We start from the raw sequence: 28,000 nt of genomic DNA, 5'->3' as shown, positions 1-28,000 counted from the left end.
ATTCTATAGCATTTTGCTTTTACTCCTTCATGGAATCTTTCCAATGCAACTTCACAAAAGCAACGTAATTAAAGTCTCTTTTTTTCTTCTAAAAAGAAGATTCTGTTCCACAGATTATGTAGTGCAATCGGTATCTGGTAGAAAAAAAAAGTATCTTCTTCAGCTCCTTTGAAGAAAACTTGGAAAACAGTTCCATGTTTTCAATAAAAATAGGGAAGTGTATCCAGGATGGTCTCTAAAGGTCCTTTTGTGTTGAACACACAATACCTCCTGGTCTGCCTTTAGTTGAAGAGTATCGAATCTGGGTCCTGGTTGGCCAGTTGTGCAATGTGCTTCAGAACGTCCTTCTTAGTGATGATCCCAAGGAGCTTCCTGAAAAAGGGAACCACAGTTTCAGGGCACTAGCATGCACAGAAAGTATCCTGCCTCTCACAGGCTTCACACTTTAATGCCTTGCAGGAGCTGAAGTACCTTTGTGGGACACTCTGCACAATGTAGGGTGCTCACAAGCCCCAGCAGAAACCGTCAGTGATTTACATTTAGGAGGTTATGACCAAAAGACAAATACTAATCACTGCTAACACCCACCTCTGCTGAAAAGATCAACCTGAATGTTTAGTGCTGCAAGAAACCTGGGAAGGGACTTTGAACAAGGGCCTGCAGGAACAGGCCAAGGGAAATGGCTTTAACCTGCCAGAGGGGAGACTGAGATGAGCTCTTAGGCAGAAGCTCTTCCCTGTGAGGGTGCTGAGGCGCTGGCACAGGGTGCCCAGAGAAGCTGTGGCTGCCTCATCCCTGGCAGTGTTCAAGGCCAGGTTGGACACAGGGGCTTGGAGCAAGCTGCTCTAGTGGAAGGTGTCCCTGCCCGTGGCAGGGGTTGGGACTGGATGAGATTCAAGGTCCCTTCAACCCAACCAAACCCCAGAGTCTGGGATTCTGTGGGCATGGGTGGGTGCATCGGGATAAAGGGGCAGGAGGGATGGGTCGGTCCTGCCCCAGGAGAGAGCTAAATGGGGAGATTTGCTAAAGGATCTAGAGACATTGAAATGAGCAGGTCAGGAAGTAAAACATGGCCAATAATATTTCAAAGGCTGAAACACCACAAACTGCATCCACAGAAGCTGTGGCTGCCCCATCCCTGGCAGTGCTCAAGGCCAGGTTGGACACAGGGGCTTGCAGCAGCCTGGTCTAGAAGAAGGTGTCCCTTCACTCCTTCCCCCTCAGAAAACACTGTTTCTGAGCAGCATCAAAGTGAATTCCAGTAGTTGCATGATACCTATGGGCAGATCTGAGAGGAGGCTGTGAGCCCTCTCCATCAGTTTGACAGATGCATCACTGCATGGAGCTGGGTCCTCACCTTACAGGCTTTATGTTACTGCTTCAGCTGAAGGTTCGGTGTTCTCACAAGTGCTTTGTTCCAGAGCTGCTCCCCCTGATACTCAGAGCCCTCTGCTCACTGAAGGAGAGGAGGCAGTCCCCGAGCCCAGGGCCCTGCCTGCAGCGTGCTTACCCGTTATGAGTCACCAGGCACTGGCGCAATCCTAGCTTGCGGAATATATCCACTACGATTTCCATGGGCGTTTGGTCTGTCACTGTGAAGGGACTGAGGTCCAGGATGCTCCTAAGTTTCAGCATGGAGGGGGAGCTTGGAGGCAGCGGGGGAGAGTGGTCAGTGAAATAAACAACTGAAGTGCTCACAATCCCATCCTGCTTTTTCCGGGCATTTTCTGGAAGAAGGAACATTTGATTAAGTATTATCCCTCCCTTTCTTTTCCAAACAAAAGAGCGCATACCCTTTCATCTCTGCCTTAAAAGTCTATTCCTTCCCTTCACCTGAGCTGCTTCTCCAGGCAACCAGGAACTCAAGGAGGGTGCAACACGTTTCTTGTGTTTTGCTCTGGCCATGTAAAGGCAAGTTCTGGAGATCTTTAACTTCCCAATTTTAAGAGGGGGTAGATAAAATGCTTTGTACTTTATCACTCACTGATTTGGGTCCTATGCAGAGCAACTTCACAAGTATTTTTAAGCACTTAAACATACTGGCACAGGCTCCGTGCCCATGATGGTGTCAGGAATAAAACCAGGTTCAGTACTTGCCCTCACTCAGGTATTTACATAGTGCATTACTCTCAGGCTGCATGGGCAGTCCAGGCTTCAATTTGGTATTTACATTCAAGGCTCCCTGGGAAGGGGCTGGCCTGGCAGCCCCAGCACCAGAGCTGGGTGAAATCCCCTCCTGTGGCACACAACAGTGCTTATCTCTGGGGGGAGGATTACTCTTAAGTCCCTGAAGATTCAGAATAACATAACTGCAAGAATTCATGGCCATCCCACAGAGCAGAAGGAAGGCAATGTGCATGATAAACGAGGGGAGACTGAAATGAGCTCTTAGGCAGAAGCTCTTCCCTGTGAGGGTGCTGAGGCGCTGGCACAGGGTGCCCAGAGAAGCTGTGGCTGCCCCATCCCTGGCAGTGTTCAAGGCCAGGCTGGACACAGGACTTGGAGCAAGCTGCTCTAGTGGAAGGGGTCCCTGCCCGTGGCAGGGGTTGGAACTGGAGGAGCTTCAAGGTAAGCACCATCCTGCTCCTTGCTCCGGCATCCCGAGCAGAGAGGGATACGTGGCTTTGGCTGGATCCATCCTTCCCTCCAGCTCACCACGGCACTCACATGAACACTGCTAGGTGCTGGTGCAGGAGGTGAGGAGCTCACCCAGGCTCAGCATAGCTGCTCGGAGCTGCACATACACCACAGGAATTCAACTGGCACGACAGTACGGGGCTTGGCACCCCGATGCCCAACCTCCGCTCCAGTGCAGGAGTGCTAGATGCCTGTATAGCACTCAACCCTAACACACAGATTTTTCCTGCTGCACCACCAGAAGCCACGTGGCCTCACCCAGGCCAATGAGAGACAACATGACCAGAATTTCCACTCAGGTCTCATGCTGAGAAACAGCACTTGAAGTTTTTTAAGAAACTTGAGATCAAGAGGAGCCTAAACATGCCCTAAACTGTACCATGGCGAAGTTGTTTCCAAAGGAGCTCAACACACATCTGAGAGATGCCGGGACAGTGTTTACCAAGCCCTGCCAACACCACGCACTACTCATCTCAACCACCGAGTGAAACAAGTGGAAGACCAGGCTGGCTAGTGGTGAAGAGAGGTATTTACAGGTTGGACAGCACCACCTCAGAAGTGCCCCAATATTCAGTGCCTGGACCAACCAGACTTTTTCTTAATGAAATGAATTAACAGCTAAGAAAGCATTCCACAGTCCAGTCATCCACAGTCAGGAAGACTTAGTTCCTGCTGGCAAGAAGTCCCCTGCTTCATGCCGTAAGGTTCATGAATTCAAGACAGCCACACTGATTGCACCAAGAAGTCATCCTGTCCCTCACACTCACTGCATGCAGACCCCATGCTGCTTGGGGATGCAAACACCACCGCTACTGGGTGCCTAAACTCCTCAAGTAAATTACAGCTGGTGCCATTTAAGGACTCTGATGGCATCATTCATCTGCGCAGTATCTTTCCTCTTACCAATTGAAATGATGAGGTCTCTTCTGAGGACAAACCCAACAAGCCTCTGGGACTCGCGGGACACCACCACCGGATAGCCACTATACGTGGTTTCATTGATGATGCTCTCCACGTCCTCCACGGTCATGCTGTCCTGCGTGATGACAGTCAGAGGAGGATCATTCCTCCGTGGCCTCATTACATCCATCGCGAGGGTCTTGTGTGAGAACTCCTCCTTGGCCTCCAGGAAAGGGTACCCATTGAGGCGAATGTGGGCATCGTAAATGCCTTCCCGCCCAATGGCATCAGCCACCCACTTGCTGGTCATGGCTGCTGCCATCAGTGGAACGATGTATTCCAGTCCACCAGTGAGCTCAAACATAATGACCACCAGGGACACCGTCATTCGGGTCACACCACCTGCAAGCACAACAGGAGATGACAGAGGACATGAGCAGGCAGTTCTGGGGGGTTCCAGGCAGCAGAGCTGCATCTGCCAACACTTCTAGAGAAGGTCTTGTACTGCTGGACTCCTGCACCACATTCAGCATTGCAGGGGACACCAAACACGAGCAGAACACAGTACTGAAACCACCCATCCCATCCAGAGCATGGTGCCATGGGCTGGCTCACAAGGGTTTGCTACCTGGTTTTGATGGGTTTCCCTTCAATTCAGACCGAACCTTAAAAGATGACTAACTAACCTTCTCTCAGGTGACTTAGCTAGCTGAAAAACAGCCTGGCCATGCAGTTTTGCTCCAATACCATCACCTCAAGGGACACAGACCCTTTAGTGCCGTGCAGTGGTAAGAAGAGTTAATGAAAAGGAACTATTTTCATCAATTACATGTAAACAAGGTGTTTCCCCTTTAAAAAGGCCAAAGATGAGGTTTGGTGGCATGCTTTTACTATTTCTGACATGAGAGTTTCTTCTGATACTCTTGAGTCCTTAAATCCCTTTAGAGTTAAGCACATTTTTCTGTGGAGGAAAGGATTGGGAAATACAGTGAAAGTGAAGTTCAGCCACATGCACTCAACTTCTCACATCCAGCCAAGAGGAAGAAGCGTTACCAAAACCCAGAGTGCTTGAAAGAAGAGTTGCTCCACGAGAGTTAAGGCCAGAACAGGAAGTAAAAGCCCACAGGAAAACCTGAGGTCAGTAGGCAGCCTCCCTTGTTCTGCTGCATGGTCAGGAGCTCCCCACTGAAACCTGCCACATCCAATGACACGTTGGTGCTGGCAAGAGAAGGCCTTGAACACTGCCAGGGATGGGGCATTCACAACTTCCTTGGGCAGCCTGCTCCAGTGCCTCTACAACATCATGCATTTTACAACAAGGGTTCCTGTTCTGGAGATGAAGCCAGCTTCTACGGACTGTGAGAACAGCAGCATTTCACTCCTACATGTCTCCACATGGTCAACCAAGCCCAAAGCACAGCTTGGACTTCATGGACTCCTTGCTCACCCAGACACGCTGCAGCCCCAACCATTGCGTAGAGGCCCGGAGTGATGCAGTCAGCTCCTTGGCTGCACCAGCCACTGAAGATGGCCCAGTCATGGTGGTAGTAGGCCAGCTGCTCCATGGCCACACCAAGCAGCCTGCCTGCAATGGCACCCACCGCCATGCTGGGGATGAAGAGACCCGAGGGCACCTGCAGAAACACCATCGGTCAAGGCCTTGCTCCCCACACGTTGCAAAGGAATGCTCAAAAACAGTTGTTCCAGTGACAGCTCAAAACAGGGCTCAGTTAGAGGTTACACTGAAGTTGCTCCACCTGCTGAACCCCACTGCAGGAAAGCTCAGACCTTGGCCCTACACCCATAGCTCAGGAGGCTGCCACCAAGCCAGATCAAAACCATCTGAGCAAGGAACAGCTATAAGCAAGCATTTACAAATAAAGACAACTGCACTGCCATTATCTATTGCATATATACTAGAAAGGCTTAAGGTTGGACAATGTAGCAGCATTCTGCGGCTGGAAAAGGGGACATGAAGCCCTGAGACACCAGTTCCGTGACAACAACATCTGCACCTCACACCCACTCAAGCTAAAGGGTTTCTACTGCCTTCAGTTACAAGCAACAGAACAAATAATTACAGTCTATCACTTTGCCCCCTTCTTAACAGGGCCTGGGGAGGAAAACGTGTTTATTGAGCAAATAAAACTAAGACCTGGGGTTTCTGCAGCAGAATGTGAGCTCACTTACAGGCAATTCTTACCTTCATGCCAAAGGTGAAGATGGTGATGAAGACCTTCATTATAAGGGCCAAAGCCAGCTGCCACATGGCAGTGTAGACTCCTGGGCCAGCAGCTCGGTCTGGCAGGTCATCCCCTTTGGTGCTGTTGAAATCATTCACGTACTCGCAGAGCTTGGACGAGTCCAGAATCCCACAGTCATTAAAGAGCTCGGAGATCAGCTCACTGGTGCTCATCCTGGTGTACTCATTAGGGAAGGCCAGCACGGCCGTGATGGCTGTCACTACAAACACCTCCAGCACCGGGTATTTGCCAAGCTTGGTCGTCTTGCGCCGCCTGCACCAGGCAATGTTGCTGCGAATGAAGAAAGCCCCCCAAAGCCCCCCAAATATGCCCAGAAGGATGAAGGGCACAAGCTCCAGAAGATGCCATGGCATGTGAAACTCCACGTAGAAGAGAACCAGGCGGCTGTTCCCAAAGGGGTTGATGGAGCGCAGGGTGAATGCCGCGACCAGAGCAGCGAAGAAGGAGCGCCACAGTGTCTTGAGAGGAAAGTAGTAACTGACCTAAGAGGAGAAACAAGGCAGAGTCAGTCACTTCAACACTTGCCGCTCCACCGACCACTGCCTAGTGATATCAGGCAAGGACAAGATCAATGCGTGCTGGGTACAGCCCCCTCCTCTCCAGCCAAGCACCCCGGGCTTGACTGTGGCCTGCTCAGTTCCAGTGCAACAACTGCCCTCTACGACTTCTGACAAGGGTCTGTAGGGACAGGACAAGGGGAATGGCTTTAATCTGCCAGAGGGAAGACTGGGATGAGCTCTTGGGAAGAAGTTCTTCCCTGTGAGGGTGCTGAGGCGCTGGCACAGGGTGCCCAGAGAAGCTGTGGCTGCCCCATCCCTGGCAGTGTTCAAGCCAGGTTGCTCCAAGCAACCTGCTCTAGTGGAAGGTGTCCCTGCCCATGGCAGGGGTTTGGAACTGGAGGAGCTTTAAGGTCCCTTCCAACCCTTCTGTCGCTGGAGATACTTTACTCAGATAATAAAGGCTGTTACAGATCAGCTGTGAGCTGAATCAGAGAACTTTCTGTCCTGCATGCTCTGCAAGGTCCAGATGTGCTAAACAACAGTGCTTGCCATAGCTGCCATCACAACTGTGCTCAGCTGAGCAAAACCATCCCACTCTTCCTCTAAGCCCTGAAGCAAGCAGCAGTGATACATTTCACATCTGGATCTGAAGGACAAGGACTGGAAGCTTCTTGGGAAGAAAAAGGGTCCAATGAGCCACGTAAGTTTGTTCCCAGGGTACCCTGGGACAGAGCTGTCAGGAGAGGGTGGGCACATGGCAAACAAGAGGGAGGCTGTGGCTGTGAGCAGTCAGTGGTGCTGGGCACAGACAGACCATGGGAAACCAACACGTTTAAAGCAAAGCTTTGGATAGACTATCCAAAAAGTTCTCCCGTATTCCCAAGAATTACCTGAAACCCCAATAAGCTTTTAGATTGTTTGGCCTTGTAAGCACACCACCGACCAGTACTCGGGAGGCTCTCCTACACACCAGCAGTAATGGGAGGGATTTTTAACCCAGCAGGGTCAGTCCTTGCAATCAAACGGCTCGCCAAGGGCCACCAGAAAATGCTGCTGTTACCTCTTCCAGGCTGAAGAGCACTCCTCCGATCGGGGCACCAAACGCTACCGACACTCCAGCAGCTGCAGCTGCTGATAAAACCTACGGGAGAAACCAAAGAGGCATTTTCACACACCCCCAACCTTCATGTCTCAGTTTTCATCTCCAGCGAGTGCTCAGTCAGCCAGGTCTGGCCTGTTTTACAAAGAGCAGGACAACGGTGGAGTGAGCCAGCTCCTCAGGGAGAAGAGCTGCAGAGAGCTACACATCCACCGGTGTTGGCATTTCAAGACTCCCACCCAAATCAGTAGAAGTGGCATCATGGCAAGTACCTTTTCCTGCTTCAGCTGGTTTCATGCTTTTACCTTAGATAAAGCCCCAGTAAACAGCATGGCAGCAATTTCACCTCAGAACACTGACTTCTCCATGTTTGCTGTCTCACATTCAGAGCATTTCTCATGCAGTGTAACTAGAGGAGCTGGTGGCCACCCAAAACCAGTCCACTGGGTGCATTCCATTGTTTGGCTAGCAGAAGGTAAACTGGCCAATGTGATACTGCACATCCCACATGAACTGTTCTCCACTGACTCATGTGGAGCACTGTAAGGAAACACTCCTAAGCTTCGCATTAGATGTTAGCATAGTTCTTCCACCGTGCCCATCACTGTGTCCCTGAAAGCAAAGCCCTTCATTTTATTCCTACAGCCAAGTCCAGGTCTCTGAAACAGTTCCAAAACAGTTTCTGGAGCTGCATGGCCAACCAACAAGTATTGCAGACGTGGAGGTTAGTGCAGTGAATGCTTCCATCACAAACGAGATGACAACCTGCACTGCTGTGCTGTCCCTTCCTAACCACGATGGCTTTTGCTCCAAGGGTGTCACACTGAGGCACACTATCAACATGCCAAAAGAGAACAACTTACACCTGAGGCAAAGCTCCAGCCCCAGCAGTCTCCCCACACCAGAGGCATCCCACTGTACCTCTCTGCGCTTGGCTTCGTTCTTCCTGTACTTGGTGAAGAGATGACACAAGATGTTCCCACAGCAGCAGGCGACGTGCACCAGGGGCCCCTCCTTGCCCAGGCTCAGCCCAGAGGACACAGCCAGCACTAAGGTGATTGTTTTGATGATCAGCGTCCACTTGCCCAGGTAGCCTCTAATGATGAAACCACTTAAGATAGTTTTGATCTGGAAGTCAAGCACACAAAGCTCTACAGGCTTTCAGTCAAGCCCTAGGCAGAGCTCCTGTTTTACTGGGTGCTCCCAATCCTGCTCACAGCTTTCCCACTCCCCCCAGCTATCAAAAACAACATAGCAAAAATACCCCACCATGCAAGTGCTGAAACAGCCTCTCGAGTCCTTCCTTCAGGGCTACTGACCCTGCTAAAGAAAAATCTTTTTTGTAGCCTTTACACAGTGTGCTTTTGTTTGTGTCTCCCACAGCAAATGCTGACACATTCGAGTTTTTAAAGGAACTGCATGAAGACCTAAGTACTAGGCATGTTTCATGATAGTTTGGGGAAAAAAAACATTATCATTTCTAAAGTGCAGGAAATTATTATTCCACAGCAGCGATGTTGAATCTTTTGGTGATGGTTCCCCAGCCCACTTAAAATCTCCCTCCTCATTCTCACTCACCTCTGGGATCCCCGAGCCACAGGCATAAGGAGCAAAGCCCTTCACAAGTAGCACAGCAAGGAGGGAGAACAGCAAGGCCCAGACAACGTACATGAAGTAGTTGAGAATATATGCAAAAGCCCCCTGGAATGCAGAGAAAGGAACCCAAATGAGATCATTTCAGCTGAGATCACATCCAGCCTCTTCACTGAAGCAAGCACAGAAATAGCAGGTAATGCCACATAAAGTTATCAGCCCAAAACAGAAAGAACTACAGCAAGTGTGAGGTTCCAAGGACAAGTTATGCTCCTGGGTTATCGGGATATGAACCAATCCTATACCCAAAGACCATTATTTAAAACAGCAAACAGGGTGCACAGGTAGCTTGGCACTGGGGTAAGGTCTGTCCCAGTCAGGCAGGTGGCTCCCTGGATAGAGCTGCCAGAAATGCAAGACCTGAGGTCACCTTGCATTCCTCTGAGGGAAACAAATGAATCCAGTCATAGAATCATGAATAATTTAGGTTGAAGGGACATTTAAAGTTCAAAGCCAGGCTGGATGAGGCTTGGAGCAAGCTGCTCTAGTGGAAGGTGTCCCTGCCTGTGGCAGGGGGTTGGAACTGGATGAGCTGTAAGGTCCCTTCCAACCCAACCCAGTCTGGGACTCTATAAAACCAGCTGTAAGTACACATCACCTCTCCATGGCCCAGGATGAGCTGGGACCAGCTCTTCCACTCAGGACACTTGTCTCTGTCTGTAAAGGTTGTGTTGGATTTCCAGCAGCAGTGCTCATGGTTAAACCAGAAGCCTGCTAAACACACTCCTTCCTTCAGATCTGTCATCCAATGGGCAGAGATGTCAATCAGACCCGCCAAGGAACCTGGTTTGAAGGAAGAAAGGAAAAAAGTGTAATAATCCCCTTGCTGAGACTTGCACATCTGAAGGTTTCAGTCTGCCCTGCTACATTCTGACTCACACACCAGCACGTAGAGCAGCACTGGTATTTCTGCCTCCAATCACTTTGTATTCTATAGAGAGCTAAATGGGGAGATTTGCTAAAGGATCTATAGACACTGAAATGAGCAGGTCAGGAAGCAAAACATGGCCAATAATATTTCAAAGGCTGAAACACCACAAACTGCATCCACAGAAGCTGTGGCTGCCCCATCCCTGGCAGTGTTCAAGGCCAGGTTCGACACAGGGGCTTGGAGCAACCTGTTCTAGTGGAAGGTGCCCCTGCCCATGGCAGAGAGTTGGAACTGGGTGAGTTTGGGCCCCTTCAATCCAAACCAGGTTGGGATTCAGTGATCACCAGGAATTACTTCTGCCCAATGGCACTGAAAAAGCACTTGATAAATACAGCACAATGAGTGGACTGAGGGGGACATGGGGCACTTCTGGAGTACATGTTATCAGCCTCCAAAATACTTAACAATACTAAAGCTGTGACAGGAATAGCTTTGAACTGGGAGAAAACATTTCTAGCCAATTTAAATAAAATTAAAACCAGGGGAAAGCTGTAAGTGTGCCAAGTGAAAGCCAGGCGCAGAGAGCCGGTAACTCAGATTTGAAAAGAGGAATCTTCAAGCAATTTCTTGTTCTCATGTTAAGAACAACTCCTACAATCCCCACAAGTAAGTGCTGCCATCGGCTCTGCTCTCAGCTATAACATCAGCTCAGCACTGAGGCCAGAAGCAGAGACCTCTGCTCCACGTGAACAAGTCCTGGCACAAGCTCCAGAGGTGGCAATAAACATTCAGCAGATATTCTAGTTAATGGGACACCAGCTTTTGCTCTAAACATTAACAGCAGCTTTCATCTACTCCTGGGGCCGGGAGCCGGGCTGCTCCCTCTCAGGAAGGCTGAGGTGCTCCTGCAGCACAGGGAGCAAAGGTTATGCTGAAGCTGCTCGGTCTGAGCCAGTCAAGCTCTGAAAGAAGCCCGACTGCAAATACTCCTCTCACTTTATATCCAAGTAGAGTGGGAGGGGAGGAGGAAAGAAAATCTTCCTAGCATCCTTGGCATTACCCTCCCCAGGTCCAATGAAGAGCCTTCAAAGACCCCCCCGCAGTGTGACACCCAGCATTTTTATAAGCTCCGCCTTGATGGATTACACAAGAGGGATGTGGACCTTCTCAAGGGAGTCCAGAGCACGATCAGACAGCTGCAGCACCTCTGCTATGGAGACAGTTGGGCTTGTTCAGCCTGGAGAAGGCTCCTTAAGGCAAGACCTTAGAGCAGCCCCCATTGCCTAAAGGGACTACAAGGAACCTGCAGAGGGGCTTTGGACAAGAGCCTATAGGGACAGGCCAAGGGGAATGGCTTGAACCTGCCAGAGGGGAGACTGAGATGAGCTCTTAGGCAGAAGCTCTTCCCTGTGAGGGTGCTGAGGCACTGGCACAGGGTGCCCAGAGAAGCTGTGGCTGCCCCATCCCTGGCAGTGTTCAAGGCCAGGTTGGACACAGGGGCTTGGAGCAAGCTGCTCTAGTGGGAGGTGTCCCTGCCCGTGGCAGGGGTTGGAACTGAATGGACTTTAAAGTCCCTTCCAACCTAAACCATTCTGTGGTTCTATGATTCTAATTCTCCATAAATCAAAGCATTTAAAAGTAATTCTCCATAAATAGCAAAGCTGTGGCAGAGGCATCAGTATCAGCTAGCCCCTCGCACAGCCCATGCTCCAGGGATGAGGTCTCCTGCTCCAATGACCTGCTGGGGTTTGTGGGAGGAATTGATGCTGCAGTTCAGAACCAGGACTTTAAACCAAGGTTTGCTCTTACCTGCCAACAACCCAATGAGGAGCATCAACAGCCAGCCAGAGAAAGCATCACTCACGCTGTGTATCAGTGCCCATGTGGACTCTTTACTTCTACTGGTGATCTAGGAAAGGTTCCAAAAAGAAACAACAATCCACTAAGACACGGACACACTTTGGTGTAAATGCTCTAAAGCTACATGGTGATTCACAGACCACAGCCTGTCATTCTATGCCACAGGCCAATCTGGACACTGAACAAACTTTGTGCCTCATGGATACTGATACCCGCTGAAATTGATACTGGTACCATGAGAGCACACAGAAGCTGCCATCAGCACTTCAGAGTCTCCAGCTACAGCCCTGGTATCTATAACACAAACAAGAGTCGCCCTGAGCAGAGGAGGCTCTGTGAAGTGCTGCTCAGCCGGGCACAAGGCAAGTGGTAGGCTTAATACCAACACAGAGGAATGGTGGCACTGGGAAGTGGGACTCCGACCCGTCCAAGGTGCCCTGGGAGGGTGAGCTCCCCGGTCTGCCTGCGCCCAGCAGGGCCGGCAGAAGCCCGTCAGTCTCACTGCTCTTGACAGGTGGACAAAAGGGTGACAGAACTGCTACTGTGCACCCATCAGCCCTCTGCCTCTCCCAGGGGAAGCATTCCAGGACACCACTATATTCCCAGATAAAAAGGCACATTGATGCAGCCAACTACCACTCACTAAGTGGGGAATAAAGAAAGTAAGAATCCTTTCTGCCTGAATTCTCTGGATTTTTCCTCTTTCAAATGCCATGCTGCTGGTGAGTGGAACTGCTACTGAATGGAGGCTTGGTGGGGTGGGTGCCAAAGCTATTTCCTTTATATTTCATTGAGCCAACACTACACTTGACCAGCAGAAACTTCTGCCTTGACCTGATTTCAACTTCTTTTGAGGAAGACAGAAGCAGTCTTGTCGTTCAGGCACCTCTGCAGATAGGACATAGGTCATCCTGTTCTATCATGGGCATCACACATGCATGAGTGCATACATGCATGTGTGTGAGAGGTCCTTTGGCTTTGTACTCTTCATTCATAGGTGGGAATAGGATTTTGGGCAGTAGGCAGTGGGAGCATTGGAGTCTCTAAATTGGACCTGCACTCACCCAAGTTCGGGCATTACACTGTATTGTGTGTATTGTGTGTCCCAGTGAGCAGGGACGGTGCACAGTTTGTGCACTGTCACTAGGACCCAGGTTGGTTTGTGAGGCTCAGGGGAAAAGAAGAATCATGAAAGAATATTTTGGAAAGCAACTAGACCAGTTAAGCTCAGTCATCACCCCCCACGAGGTCTGCCAGCAAGGGCATGGGGGATCAGGAGCACGGTGGGGACACCGGTGCTTTATGTCAAGCATTCCTTGCTTTCTAAGTGGATCCCTTGAATTGCAGAGAGTGGTGAAGTCCTGGGAAGAACTGCACTTAGCTTGAAAGACTGAAAGTCTCAAAGAATGCACTTCATCTTCTCAAACATGCAGCACAAACAAACCCAACAGGAAGAGCATCATTCACAGTGCAATGGTGTGAGCAGAAGAGTGACCTGTTTCTTCATCAGTAAACAGAATCATGGTGCTTAGATCCTTCCACTGTAAACCAGGGAAGAGCAATGTGATTCTTCCAGAATACTGCAAATAACCATGCAGCTTCCCTGAGCGTCTCTCTCAGGGGGTGACACCCCCTGAGAGCAAAGCTCTGCAGGCTTTGCTATGGTCCAGTCTCAAACAAGCCCACTGTGGCCTAAGGAAACGTGCCATTAAGGCATTTAAGATGTGTATTAGAAATCCACCACAGCTTTTCCATAAATCCAAGCCTCCAGAAGTAGCAACTGATAAACTGCAACATGCCACGTCCCTGGTCCCCAGATTAAAGCTCCTGTGGAGAGGCTCTCCATGCCCATCCAAAGGGCAATCCCAGGCCTCTCTCCTAAGTGCCTCCCTAGGCCACAGTCAGAACCCAGATCAGCTCCAGCAGGTTCATTACCCTGCCATCAGTGCCACAAAGAGTAGGAAGAGATCTTACCTCTCTGTGCCTGTCCCGATCCCTGGACTTCTCTCGCACCCAGTCTATAGTGTTAAAATCTTCATATGTGCCCACACCGGGAAGAGGTTCCTCCAGGAAATCCATCATTGTGCTTGTACCGTTCATCCCTCCTCCATTATATGAGGAAAACCCTGGTGGGGAAGAAGAGGGAAAACTGAGCATTTCTTAGTTTTCCCCTTTTAAGGAAAACATCACCAAAACACTGACTTAGGGGAAAACTCGCATTTAAGGTCCCCTCCAACCCAAACCAGACAGGGATTCTATGATTCACTTACAAACAATGAGGTGCCTCTGGGGGGGGGGGGGGGGGTGTCTTTGAGTCTTTGCTCAGTGTGGGTGACGAGTTTCTACCAAGCCCAGCAATGCAGAAGACAACACCGAGTCTACCTTGAGAAGGGCAAGATGAATGATCACCTCCCCAGCCCTCACCTCCCAAAGGCAAGCAGCCCAGCCAGGAGTTTATCTAAAGATAAAAAGATAGAGCTGTCCTAAAAACCAGCCTCTATAAAGCACTGTTAAACCTCCCTAACTCCCTTGAGCAGTATTTTCTGCAAGATATCAGGGTCATTCCTTGCTCAGTCTAGTGGAATAACTGCCCAGACCAGCAACTTTCAGCTGTCCTGGGAACGTGCTCCCTGCTCAGAGCTGCCACAGAGCAACACGGATCAGAGCCCGAGGGCACAGACTCTGTGCACAGCACTGCAGGTCACCCACCACCCCAATCCACAGCACTGGGAGTCCCACAGGTACCGTCTGCACAATCCCATCCACAACACAACCACAGCTGAGGGCTCTCGGGACAAGGCCACATGCAGAAAGGATGTTTGTGCCTGGGGACCAGGCACTGTTTGGTACCGACTCTATTCAGCCCAGGCTGTGGTCCCCAGAGCCCTAAGGTCTCCAGCCACACACAGCACATTCACAGCAGAGGATAAGGTGCCCCTTTGACAGCACATCATGAGGAAACATCCTTTTTCCAGGAGCAACACTCAACTAACATGGCTGACAGCCATAAATATTTATCAAGATTTTATTTCCTGCCTCAGCTTGTTGCAAATCAAGGATTCTCTGATAACCTCCCTGGAAAAAGGGAAGAAAACGAGCCTCAGAAAGCCTTGCCAAAATGCAATCAAGATGAACGTACAGCTACCCCCGGCTCCTAAGGTACAGAGCTCGAGTCGTTTAGTGCCTAGAGACAGCTAGTTAGGCACAGCGCTGTTAGAGGAGTACAGTTCATTCCTTCAGCACAGATTTGTCAGTGTTTTGATCACCTCTTCTCCCTAAAACGGGTTAATGCTCCTCTTTAGAGAGTCTGTCTGGCTCAGGGAAAAAACAGGCAGTGCTTGTTAAAGTCACAGCATCTGCCACTTCAACCCAGCAAGCCCATGGGCTTTAGGAGCTGTCCTGCACGGTAAGAAGACAGTCCGGTGAGGCGCCTGCACACCTGCTCAAGCAGACCTGGGAAAGGAAAGGGTCTGCAGGCAAAAGGGAGATGGGCAGCAAACCACCCACCATTACCCATTAGACAGCAGAAACCCCAGAGCCCCCCCAGCTGCTCGCCCTCCATCGCCCGGCACCCACCCCTTCACCCAGCGAGTGGCGGGGCAGCTCCGGAGGCACCAGCGGCTCCAGCTGCCCGCACATGGACACGCTCCCCCTTGGCTCACGTCCCTCCTCCTCCACGCCTGCAGCCTCCTCACCGTGGCTCAGCCGCTGCTCCCGCGGGAGCGCCGTTGGGAGCGCAGCCACTTCCCACGGGGCAAGGGTCGCGGGAGCTCCGGTGCCTCACGGCAGCACCGGCAGCACAGAGCAGCCGGCAGCGGCGCGGGGCCCTCCCCACACGCCGGGCCTGGCGTCACACCGGCCGTCACATGGGCCAGCCCTGCACCTTGCCGAAGGGCAGGATCGAGGCGGCACAGCCCCATCGTCCCCTTGCCGCTCCTTCACCCAGATGGCGATTCCTGGTAAGCCCAGCGCGGAGGCTGCACCTCGGAGCCGTGCGCGGAGCTGCTCACGCAGACCTGGGGACGTTTCACCTGGGGCAATATATCCTTGGGACAAACCACAGCCCGTTTGCTGTGCTGTACAGACTGCACACAGCCCAAAGCTGACTGCATCAGGGCACTGGGATGAGGGGGAATGGCTTTAGCCTGTCATAGAGAGGAGACTGAGCTGAGCTCTTAGGCAGAAGCTCTTCCCTGTGAGGGTGCTGAGGCACTGGCACAGGGTGCCCAGAGAAGCTGTGGCTGCCCCATCCCTGGCAGTGTTCAAGGCCAGGTTGGACACAGGGGCCTGGAGCAAGCTGCTCTAGTGGAAGGGGTCCCTGCCCATGGCAGGGGGTTGGGAGCTGGATGAGCTTCCAATCTCCTGCCATGGGATTCTATGATTAAGTCGTTGCAACCTGGCCCTTCACCACCTCACCCAAAGCCTGTCTGCAGAGTGAAACATCACTCAGTACACACATCAGCACCAGATGCTGCTGCTGCATCAGCCTCGGATATGCCCTGCTCCACACACATCTGCAAAGGTCTGGAGCAAGCCAAACTTCAGCTTGACCGTCTGTAGATTCCTGACACTGGAATCTACACAGTCACAGAGGCACTGAAAAACCCTTTCTTTGCCCATCGAGCTGCTCTTCCGCTTGCTATGAGCTGGCAGCCATGCTCTCTGCTCAGCGGGTAGGCAGGTACTGAATCTTTCTTCCACCCTCTCACACAGGCAATAGCTTTCCCAAGCTCCCCAGGGCCCCAGGAGCATTCCTTATCATGCTATTCCAAGGAGGTAAGAGCTCAAAGGAGGTGGTGATTAAGTTCTTCTGGCTGCAATTCACTAGTGATAGCTGTCATTTGCCCATTGTCTGGCGAACCTGAAACACTACACCCTGCAAACCTTGACTCTGGTCTGCCCAGATGCCCAGCCAGAGGCTGCTGCCAGCCCTGGGTCTCTGGCCAGAGGTCAAGGAGGAAGGAGGGAGAAGAAAAAAAAACAGGGGAAATACCCCCAGCACAGGGATCAGAGGTGGTCCACTAGCACTTCTGATGTGTGGGTGAATCAGTCTCACCTGCCCAAGGGGCAGCACGGCAATGAAATCCCCTGGCCAGCAAACCCTCGCCTTTGGAGACCTTTGGAGAGCAGCAGCCAGATGGCATCGAGGAGAGAGGTGATGCAGCTCTGCTCTGGAGCCAGGCTGAGAGAGCTGGGCTGGGGCAGCCTGGAGAAGAGAAGGCTCCTGAAGGGGAGAACTTAGAGCAGCTCCAGTGCCTGATGGGGCTACAGGAAACATAGAGAAGGGCTTTGGACAAGGGCCTGTAGGGACAGGCCAAGGGGAATGGCTTTAACCTGCCAGAGGGGAGACTGCGATGAGCTCTTAGGCAGAAGCTCTTCCCTGTGAGGGTGCTGAGGCGCTGGCACAGGGTGCCCAGAGAAGCTGTGGCTGCCCCATCCCTGGCAGTGTTCAAGGCCAGGCTGGACAAGGTTTGGAGCAAACTGCTCTAGTGGAAGAGGGTTGGAGCTGAAGGATCTTTTAGGTCCTTCCCAACCCAAACCAGGCTGGGATTCTGTGATTCTTTGAACACCGCATCAAGCTCCACCACGTGCCTCCACTTCCCACAGCACAGAGCAAGTGTGTCCAGAGAACTGGTGGATAAACTCAAAGCTCCATGGGAAACCCAAGCTTTGTGAGCCCTGCTGCACTTTGGGGTGTTATTTCTTGCTATTAAAATTCTCAGTTCTTGCCCTTAGAGCTTAAAGAGAACCTTAAATCCCACAGCAAAAAGTGGACCTTCCAGCCATGAAACATTTAAGCCTTCCTCTGAAAAGGGGGAACAATATCCTCCCTCTGCTCTCTGTGATCTAAAGCTCAGCAGAGGCCACCACAATGCCCAGGTACTACACCTCCTCAGCTCCAACAGACTTTGCTAAAGGAATCAGGACTTGTAAATCCTGACTTTCTTAAAAAATACAATAAAACAACAAAAAAAAACCAACCCAGGGCTGCAGACAGAATGTACCTGACCCTGTATTTGGGTACCCATGGAGCTGTGGACGCAATTTCCTTTAGAGCTCTTAAGCAAATGAAGCTTTTGGGAAGCAACAGGGAAAGTCTTCTCATAGAAAAGCAACTGGCTAAAGACACAGGATGCTCAAGGCATAAATTCCTGTGTTTGAAGCAGGAGGAAGGCAACTGGAACTCCACTTCTGTTTGTACTGACTATTCAGTGTGTTCAGAGGGGTCTGGACAAGTGGTGCCTGCTCTGATGGGAGCTTGGGCTGGTGGCCAGCATCTCCTCAGCTGCCTTCGGAGGACTGCAATGGGACTACGAGAGAGCAAAGAAATTCAGTGTCCATGAAGCAAGTCCTGCAGGGCAGGGGTAGAGACAAGTGTACATAGTGTCGGGCTCAGTCAGCACGTCTGACCTGGAAACTGAAGCGTCAGCAGATCATGCTCTGCAAGTCATTGCTCAATACTTGGAACAGGCCACAAGGAAAGAGCTTTTTCTTTTTAAACCCCTTCAATCAACCAGCAGAAAAGATTTACTGCTGGAGAAATGCACCACCTGGTGGTGGTCCCATCACCATGGCACAGCCAGTAAGATGAAACAATGCCTGGGAGGAAGTACTGAATCCTCACCAAGCATGCCACCTCCTCACCCCTTTGGCCAGGGTTAACAGCTGTGCTTTGACAGCAATTCTAAGAGCACTGCCAAGACCCATCTGTGGTCTGGTGTAATGCCACAGCCTGGTGTAAACACCACTTACTGCCTCGTGTAATGGCACTCACTGCCTGGTGTAATGCCATAATCTGGACTACAGGAAAAACAGAAAAGCAGCAGGGGCTGCTCCTTAAAAAGCCAGGTTTGATTCCCAGGTACAACTTAACAGTGTGGAAATAAATAATCCAGGAAAGCCTTATTTGTTACCTTCTGTTGACGGAATGCTGAAGTCCAAACCAGAGCAGGTAAGAGTGGGATCATGTGCTACTCACAGGGGCTCTCCATAGCCAGGCAGCACAGTGACAGGTATTAAAAGCTACCATAGCCCAGTCTAAATCAAGCCTGAGTTACTCAGAGTATCTGCATTTCAACTGAAGCTCCTGAACAGCTCTGGCCTTTGGGAAGCATATACCAGCTAGGCACAAAGATCCTATGTGAAGATGTTTTTCAGCACAAGCATCCCATGCTGTGGGCAGCAGGCAAGGCTGGTGGTTCCCATGGGGGACCTGACCCAGTGCAAGAGTGGTGTCACTCACCAGTCAAGGGCTCATAAGGGAACATGGAGGAGCACTGGCTGCCAAATGGACTCGATTTACAAATCTACCAAGCAGTAGGAGATGCTTCCTCTTCTGGTTGCTTGACAAGATCCATAAGCTCCAGTTGTGGCTGTTTTTGAAACCTGGAATGCCATCACTCTTGCAGGAGGGCGTGAGTCTTGGAGAAGGTGGTAAGGCCAGGCTGGACAGGGTTGGAGCAAGCTGCTCTAGTGGAAGGTGTCCCTTCCTGTGGCAGGGGGGTGGAACTGGATGATTTTTAAGGTCCCTTCCAACCCAAACCAGGCTGGGATTCTGAGTTCTGATTCCAAAACATGTCCCTCACTCACATCCATCTGACACACCAGCAGGTCCCAGACAGGGGTCTACACTCAACCCCACCATGGGAGAACTTCTGCTCCCTCCTCTCCAGCTCCAGTTGGGCCTGTGCCACCACATCTTCATGCTGCACATCTGGCACCCAAACACTTACCAGCAAACAGTTCCTGAAGTCACAGGGGAAGTTTGCAGAGTGAACTGAAACTGGTATCTGGGTGAGCAGCTCTCCACTTTTCGTTTTCCCCTTTTATTTCCTGTCAACCCTACTGTGGACTCGAGCATCTTGCCAACAGTCAGAGCCTTCCGCAGGAGAACTGCTCCTCTCTGCCACAAAGCTCAGGACAGCCCCCAAAGTGCTGCCACCTCCAGCACTCCAAACCACACATCCCAGGGGGGAACCTTTGCTTCTTCCATAGAAGTAGCCACAAGCCTTCAAATACCCTCACTGGAGATGAGAAAAAAAAACATTTAAACAAGGAGGGAAACCACCAAGTGCTCCTTCAAGGCAGCAGCAAAGTAAACTCAGCTCCAGTTACCCAGTGCTGCCTCCAAGTTCCATTTCCTTACAAGAAGTTAAAGAATTCAGCTCTTTCTCTCTAAAGACTGAACATGAGCACACGTTCAGCTTCATAGAGCTGGGACCCCAATGGCTACAGTAAAGCAGATCTCACCAGCAGGTCAGACAACAGGAAATTACTATTCCGTTACCAACACCATAATATGATTACTTCATGTATGCAATTCTGCACATACTCATACGTCATAGATCCTCAGAAGTCAGTTCAGTCACAAGTCATTATTCCAAGCTCGGTGCGAGGGGTTCTGAAGTGGACCCCAGATATGACCTGTTCTAGACCAGGGCTTGGAGCAACCTGCTCTAGTGGAAGGTTTTCAACCAATGGGGGTTGGAACTGGGTGAGCTTTGAGGTCTCACCCAACACAAACCAGGTGGATTCCCAAGGCCAAGCTGGAGCGAGCACCCTGCCCAATCCCTGCACCACAGCTTACCCCACACACCAGCCACCCTCTGTCACGTTAGAGGGAGCCCAGGGAGCACCACACTCAGTGTGTCCACCTTGCACTTGTCCCCTCTGTGCACACACAAAGGCTCTTTAACCACAAACCAATGCTTACCATTCAGTTCCTGCAGCTGCTGAAAGCCACAGTGATTCTTCCCCCATGTTAGCCTGACAGCAGCAAGAGGGACTGAGCCAAGCAGAGAGAATCCCACCCTCCTTCCAGCACCCCCTGCAGCAGAATTGCTGGTTGTTTCAGCTACTGAGAGGTGCCTTTCAAGGCAGTCTGCCTTCGCTTGCACTACCTAGGGGTAGACCACATGGCTCAGAAGCCAAACAGAAGGATTTCTTTTTCATTTTTGCCCTGTAGTAAACAGGCTGGGGAAGGAGAGGATGAGAAGGTGTACAGGAGGTCATGGAGGACTGCTCTCTGCTGCCCAAATTGTGGTTTTGCTTTTAAACTAACAACTCACAGGACAAAAGTCAGGCAGTTGTGCTTGTCTAGCGCCAAAGCTCAGCAAACTCAGCAGATTCATCTCTCCCCTGCTCATTTCACAGCCTCAGGCTCAAGCTGGAGGAGATGCAACACACCCTCACTGAACTGATGTGTGGTGGCAGAGAAGGCGAGTGTCTCTGGCTGTGCACAAGCTCAGTACCAGTGCTGACACAGCTCAAGATTCTCTCCACAACAGACAACCTTTAAGATTACAGTAAAGCAGGAGGGAAGTCTCTACTTGTACCACACACCCCTAAGAACCACCCTGCGCTGTCATCCTGCCCACCACACTCGTGACACCTCCCTTGTGGCAGGGGCAGCTCTTCCCTAGAGCAGCTACTTTGGAAGCTCCAGAAAGGGTGAGCCAGAAGCCCTAAAAGCAAAGCAGTGGGACAGGACATGCTGTACTGAGTAGCAAATATACCCCACAAATGGCTAAGGGAGCAGTTTTCCTTTCTGAGACGTTACTGGGGAAAGTTCTCAGAACTTTTGAGGACAACAGCTCGGCTGCTGGAGACAGACAAGCAGTGCCTCCCCACCACAACAAAGTCACTCACATGCTTCTTGCAATGGCCATTTACCTTAAGGAGATTTTCTGCTTTGCTTACAGCAGACACCTCCCACGAGCCTCCACCACGAAGCGATGCTGGAAGCCAAACCTGACACTGAGCATGCATTCAGCTGCTCTGCACGAATCTGCTCGGGGATGCAACACAGAGCAGAATCCTGAGAACCATTCACACTGGTGCTGTGAAACCCAAGACCCAGCCCAGACAGAGCCGGGGGGGCATGCAGACAATACTAACATCAAACCCCACCAAAAGCCCTTACAAAAAGCAGAAAGAAGAGGGATGTGCACGTGTTACCTTCCATCTCCCTGTCTAGAGGTGGGTCGTCCTCTGCCATGGAGAAGTCCAGAGATGCTCCTGCTATTTCCAGCATATCTTCATCACTAGTGCTGCTCTGGAAACTCTCCCGTCGATAGCCCTTCTGATCCATGGCCAGAGCTTCCAACCCTGGGGCAAAGGGAAGTCTGTTAGAGCACAAGCATGAAGACTCATTTTCTGAGCCAACTGGGCTGATGCCCATTTGATGCTTTGTCAAGAACTGTAGTGACACTGCCTGAAGTTAGGCTGGAACCAGTAACTGCTCAGCCATGAGACAGGCTTACTTCATGCTCTGAGACCCATAAACTGTGAGCAACCATCCCAAAATCCACAGCCAGCCCATGCCTGAGCTGCCCATGGCTCCAGTGCACTGCTCTGTGCCACCCACCACCATGGCCTGAGCTCTGGTGAGCCAAATATGATCTATGATCCAATCGTGATCTGACACAAGAGCAGCCCAAATGCCTCATGTAATGTTTTTCTCTACAGAAAACCAATTACATTTCTAAGTTCCTGATCTAAAGGAGCTATTTCCTTTTTGTCCTTTATACCTCCGTATTTTCAAAGCCTGTGAATCAATTTCTATCTTCTGATTGCTGCCAGAGAGAGCAATTCAGAATCTCTAACAGCAAGTAAAAAGTGACCTAGGTCCTATGGAGCCAAGCTGAGAGAGCTGGGCTGGTTCAGTCTGGAGAAGAGAAGGCTCCTTAAGGGGAGACTTTAGAGCAGGTCCAGTGCCTGTAGAGGGGCTTTGGACAAGGACCCATAGGAACAGGACAAGGGGGAATGGCTTTAAACTGCCAGAGGGGAGACTGAGATGAGCTCTTAGGCAGAAGTTCTTCCCTGTGAGGGTGTCCAGAGAACCTTGTGTCTGCCCCATCCCTGGCAGTGTTCAAGTCCAGGCTGGATGGGGCTTGGAGCAAGCTGCTCTAGTGGAAGGTGTCCATGGCCACGGCAGGGGGCTGGAACTGGATGAGCTTTAAGGTTCCTTCAACCCAAACCAGGCTGGGATTCTGTGGCTCTATGATTCTGGGTTAGACAAGGCCAGTGACATCTGCCGAGGTATTTTTAAATCATCTCCACAACTGCTCTCAACAGGTTTCAATGACACTTTGTTCACTGGTTTTGACCATTTCCACTCCCATGGCACAGAACTGTATCTGCTGCTGGAGCTGTGCAGAGCCCAGCACCAGGGAGGGCCCTCACAGCAGAGCTGCAGATGTGCCGCGCTCCTGAGGTGCCACACTCCCCTGCATGTCCTTCTCCCGAGAGGGAGGCAACCCATGAGAACAACCCAAGCAAAGGATGGTCCTTAACCACTCGAACACAAAGCTGCAAGAGGAACCTGGAAATGTGCCATTAGCTTCACAAACAACTTTAATTAAGTCCCTGGATCCAGCCATTGCCAGGAGCTGCCCATTCCATAAGAGCCATCATCTCTCCTTCCCTTACCCAGGAGGGAGGGTAATTACACCAGCACAAGGTCTGACAACACAGCAGTGAACTAAACTGGAGAAAGAATCAGGTCTCGGCCTCCAAACCAGCTCTTGCATCCTGGGAGTGAGAACCTTTTCACCTCAATGAGATGGTTTGTTCTCACAAGCACACATTATTTCAAGAGAATTAGAGAGGAACCAAATGTGCAGCTCAGCCTTATTTCAGGAAGGGAAGAAGGCAGCCACGCACAGCATGAACAACACACTCTGCAGAAAGCACTTCCTATTACAAGGAAAGAAGCCATCACCCCACACAAACCCAGCCCTGGCATTGTCCAAAGAGCTGCAGCAGTCTCCTCAGTGAGCCCTGTCTGTGGAACATGCTGGCACTTCACTTTTGAGCCCTCTTTACTCATGAAACTGGTGCAGAATACACCAGTGAGGAATGTGCCAAGCTACTTGCAGGGATACGAGCTTCCAGCCCAGCAGGCAGAGAGCTAACGAACCTCAGTGCTGGTGTGTCACAGGGCTTGTCTGCAGCACAGCATGGGTTTGTAGGTATTTTCCAATAAAACTCTGTGTGTGTTTATGTGTATCCGTGGAAGGGAAGGTTTAAAATATGTCTGTAATCACATAAGGCACGAACCCATAGCCCTGCAGCTGAGCCCCACAGACAAGCCCCACAGCCAACAGAAAGCACAATGCTGCCTGCACCATCAGCCAGAATCCCCATCTCAGAGGCAGAGACTGAAGCAAGGTCACCTGCTGCTCCCCCAACCCATCCCCCCATTTGTTCTCATTCAGTTTTAATAACCAAACCCAAGCCAACAAGCAACCACCACCTTCCAGCCCAGTAACACCCAGCACCACCCATGTGCAGCACAGCAGGGACACAAGGTGCTCATTCAGTGCTCACTACTCTCCGAGTCCTAAAGCTGGAGATGCAGGTTTAAATCCCTTTTTCTTACAAGAACACTCCCTCTATGAGCGAGAAACACCTATCCAGGATGAGCCATGTGCACAAACAAGAAAACCAGACTGCTCTCAAGCTTATCTACATTGTTCATTTACTGCAACACTTCATCAGGCAGTGACTGCTCCCTTCCTACCATGCGTACGTACCAGGAGGCTCCCAGCGCACCCAGTGCTGGTGTGAGCCAGAAGCCATCCTTCTCCAGCAGCTCCCCTTCACCTCCTCTGGCTCCTTCAGTCTGTCCTGACTCTTCCCATCGCAGTCGAGCAAAGGGAAGCAGCGAAGCTGAACCCAGCAGGGGTCACCCCCTCAACGCCTGGAAGTGACTCAGAGGACAGCACTGGCACCCAGGAAGTTGGAGCACCCAGTGCCACCCTCCAGAGCAAACCCAGTCCTAGCGGGTGCTACCTCCAGCCTGGAGTGCGCCTCAAACAGCACCAGAAACTGCAGGGGCTTCTCCTCATTTCATGCTTCAACATCGCAGAATTAAGACTGGTTTGGGCTGAAGGGACCCTAAAGCTCGCTCCAGCAGCCCCATGTCCCTCTGGTGTTGCTGCTCCAGATCTGGATGCAGCACTGCAGGGGATTCCCAGCTGTCGGATGGGATTCTTGGCTCCAACCCACCAGCACCAAAACACGACTTAGCAGGGTGCTGGGAGCAGCCGCCTCCCTGAGCCATGCAGGAGGAGCAAGCTACCACCTAGTGGCTATTTGCACAAAGCAACCAAAGCCCGTATCAGAAGACTCCCCCCCACCAACACCCTCCAAGATAAGCAAATCTAGGCTGAGCTTTGATAGTTCAGGGCTCCTGTACCTCCCCAGCCCCCCGGCGTGTCTTCACAGGGGCAGGCACTTCCCTCCCCACCGTTCCCAGATCCAACAGCAGGCAAAGGGGGGACCACAGAGATGATCACAACCACCAGCTGCACCACCAGCTACACAGGGCTGCACAGGAGGATCTGAACGAGAAGCCTCGTGCACAATCACATGGCCAAAATGATCCCAATCTGCCCTCTGGCAGGGTAAAGCCATTCCCCCTTGTCCCTTCCCTTCAGTCCCCGTGCCCAAAGCCCCTCTCCAGGTTTCTTGTAGCCCCTTTAGGCACTGGAGCTGCTCTAAGGTCTCCCTAGAGTCTTACACACATTCACTTCCACTGTTCACCAACCTTTCTCTTCTGAAGAGCAGACATTTCACCCCAGAGCATCCTTCCACTTCTCTCATTCCCCTTCTCTCCCCATAGATGACAGCTCCCTGGGGTGGCTGAGGGGGGCTCTGGGACTCCCCAGCCCAGCAGCAGGGACCTGGAGAAGCTTTCCCCATCTCATGTTCACCCCACAGCTCCACACAGAACCTTGTCCTCGGTGGCCACTGCAGCAAAGGCAAAGACAAGGCAAGCTGTTTGCATTAGGCAGGGAAATCCACCAAAACGAGCCAAGCACAGAGACTTGGACTGGTTTAGGGCTTGGTTGCTTGAGGGTGGTGGGACACTGGCACAGGGTGCCCAGAGAAGCTGCGGCTGCCCCATCCCTGGCAGTGTTCAAGGCCAGGTTGGACACAGGGCTTGGAGCAAGCTGCTCTAGTGGAAGGTGTCCCTGCCCATGGCAGGGGTTGGAACTGGATGAGCTTTAAGGTCCCTTCAACCCAAATCATTCCATGATTCTGTGAAATAGCACCAGTGTCACCACAATGAGTCCCAAAATACGAGTTACGGTGTTTTCACACCCCTTCACAGCATCCAAGCCTTGGCCTTGAACCAAAAGCACTACACAAACACCGGCAGTTTGACTAATGGGTGCACAGCACTGCAGGAGTCCGAAGCACCCAGTGCAGGAGCTTCTCCTGCCAAGCAGGTGCCCAGGGTTACCTGGGCCGAAGCAGGGTGCCGGGTGGGTCTCACACATCAGGCTCCCCAGGAGCCCTCATCTGCTGCATCAAGGAGATGGGTGGGCTTCCACACTCAAGGGACTCATGTGGAACAAGATCTTCCAAACCTGGTGCTCCCAGTCCTCCAGACACAACTGCATATGAAACTGTGCTGCGTAACCAAGAGGTTGTTATTCCAGAGGGAATAATTACAGCATGATGCAAGGTGCACATAACTATCCCAACCCACACCAGCAGCTCCACACTTGGGCACTCGGACCTGAATCCAAACTCGCAGATAAACCCGCCGGATGAGTCCAAGATCAGACGACAGGAACGTCAAACCCAGCTGCACACCCAGCCTGCGGCACCAGCTGCTGGTGCGACACCAGCTACCCCAGAACACCCAAATGACTTGTGGCATCATGGGGAGGAACTCTACCCCTGCAAACCTGCTCAAGGTGAGGAATTTCAGGGGGCAGAGCTTTGGAATTTTAGGCCCACAGTGATTTTCTAACCTCTCTAGTAGCTGAAGTCAGGAGCTACGAGTCCGCAGGGAGAGTAAAGGGAATTTGCTGTTGTGGTTTCAAGCACATGCAGCACACGGGGGGTTTGTAGGTGCAGGTTGAATACAGTTCCGTTATAAACCACTTTGGTTTGGGTGCTGCTCCCAGAGTTCTCCAGCTTCTGTAGAACACCTGCTAGTGACAATGCCACAGATCCTTGGGCAAACCAAAACCAAATTCAATCTCAACAGGCATTTTGGTGCAGCCAAGGGATACACCACAGGCCTTCCCCATCTCCAAGCAGAGGGTGGGGGATGTCCCAGAGAGGAGCAGCTCAGCCAGGCTCTGAGGCTCCAGCTCAGTGACGCTTCAGCCGCTGTGCCCCAAAGAATCACAAACAATTCCCTATTTAGCACAACCGTCATTCCAGCAGCATTGACAAACAAAAACAACCCTGTTCTCCAGCTCTTCTGGGAACAAAGGCGGTCGGAGGCGCAGCAGTGTCTGCCAGGCACGCGTCCCAGTGCTTCCAGTCCTGCCCCAAGGCTGCCCCAGCCCCACAGCCACCCCCAAAGCCCCACAACCAGCTCTCCAGCCCCACAACCAGCCCCTCTATGGCCACCAGGAACCCAGGACAGGTCCACCACCACATGGACAATCCTGAAGGGTGCCTGTCACAAACACCTGCCCTACACAAGTGTCAGAACCTAAATCATTCCTTTCATTCCAGCTGCAAAGAAAAAAAAAAAAAGGGTTATTACCCTTAACAAAGGCCTTAAAACTTAGACAAACTCTGCTCAAAACAGGAAGATGTTGGTAATACACTGGACACTGGGAACACACCGGCCACTGGGAACATTGAGCGAAAGCATGCCCAAGCTCTGGCTGCCCTATTTCTTGCCTCATCTATTCCCAGCGGCTCCTTAAGATGGGAACGTGCCTCAAGCACCGAAAGGAACTGAATGAGGCCCAGCACTGCCCAACTGTGCTCCAGCCGAGCTGGGTGGAAGGAGAAGGAGGCACTGTGTCCCTGTGCTCCCCGTACCGCCTTGTACTCCCCCATATCCCCTTGAGCCCCCATGGACCCTCCATGTCCCGCGGGCCAGCAGCTCCCGGATCCCGGACGCCAGCCCCGGCAGGGAGCGTTCCCCCGGGCGCAGAGGCCTCCCCGACCAGGGGGCAAGCGGCTCCAGTACCTTGCTCCGAGGCTCGGCAGCTCCTGTCTTCGCTCCGCTGCTGCTGGGAGCTGCTGGAAGGGGAAGAACGGCTGGATCAGGGGGACACCCAGGTTACGGGGGGGGGGGGGGTGGGGGTGGGGGGTGGGAATCGGCTTGACAGGCTCCGGCCCACTGCCCCCCGCGGAGCCCCGTGTCCATGGCCACGGCCCGAGCCCCCTCCGCGCCCGCCCGCTCCCGGCAGGCCCTGCCCCCGGCCCGGCCTCACCTCACCTCAGACCCGCG

At 51.8% G+C, this 28,000-nt stretch overlaps 1 protein-coding gene across 2 annotated transcripts; it reads right to left on the bottom strand.

Moving 5' to 3' along the window:
• Position 1: 1 nt before the first annotated feature.
• LOC133265245 (H(+)/Cl(-) exchange transporter 5) lies at positions 2-28,000 on the bottom strand. Of its 2 annotated transcripts, XM_061445549.1 has the most exons (14): positions 27,984-28,000; positions 27,737-27,789; positions 21,742-21,891; positions 13,759-13,910; positions 11,734-11,833; positions 9,652-9,836; positions 8,979-9,101; positions 8,322-8,528; positions 7,362-7,442; positions 5,741-6,283; positions 4,985-5,171; positions 3,541-3,939; positions 1,511-1,727; positions 2-372 (listed from the first exon to the last, which is right to left on the bottom strand). In XM_061445549.1, the coding sequence occupies exons 3-14, from the start codon at positions 21,872-21,874 to the stop codon at positions 282-284; spliced, it is 2,418 nt and encodes an 805-aa protein (XP_061301533.1). In that variant the 5' UTR covers positions 21,875-21,891; positions 27,737-27,789; positions 27,984-28,000; the 3' UTR covers positions 2-281. The 2 variants fall into 2 exon arrangements, with proteins under 2 accessions (XP_061301533.1, XP_061301534.1); XM_061445550.1 differs by lacking the exons at positions 27,737-27,789; positions 27,984-28,000 and adding an exon at positions 21,457-21,571 and having other exon boundaries at positions 21,742-21,858.

The sequence above is a fragment of the Pezoporus flaviventris genome, unplaced genomic scaffold (genome assembly GCF_033815535.1).
Source record: "Pezoporus flaviventris isolate CSIRO_AGI_PZ_B2104156 unplaced genomic scaffold, CSIRO_AGI_Pfla_v1 ptg000005l, whole genome shotgun sequence".
NCBI lineage: Eukaryota > Metazoa > Chordata > Aves > Psittaciformes > Psittacidae > Pezoporus > Pezoporus flaviventris.
This window is presented reverse-complemented; position numbering and strand designations above follow the sequence as displayed.

Coding starts and splice junctions, on each gene's coding strand:
- LOC133265245 (XM_061445549.1), bottom strand. CDS start 21,874: ATGGATCAGAAGGGCTATCGACGGGAGAGTTTCCAGAGCAGCACTAGT. Junction 5,172..5,740: donor TCTTCACCTTTGGCATGAAG/GTAAGAATTGCC, acceptor GTGTTTCTGCAG/GTGCCCTCGGGTCTCTTCAT. Junction 3,940..4,984: donor TGGGGCTGCAGCGTGTCTGG/GTGAGCAAGGAG, acceptor TTGTGCTTGCAG/GTGGTGTGACCCGAATGACG.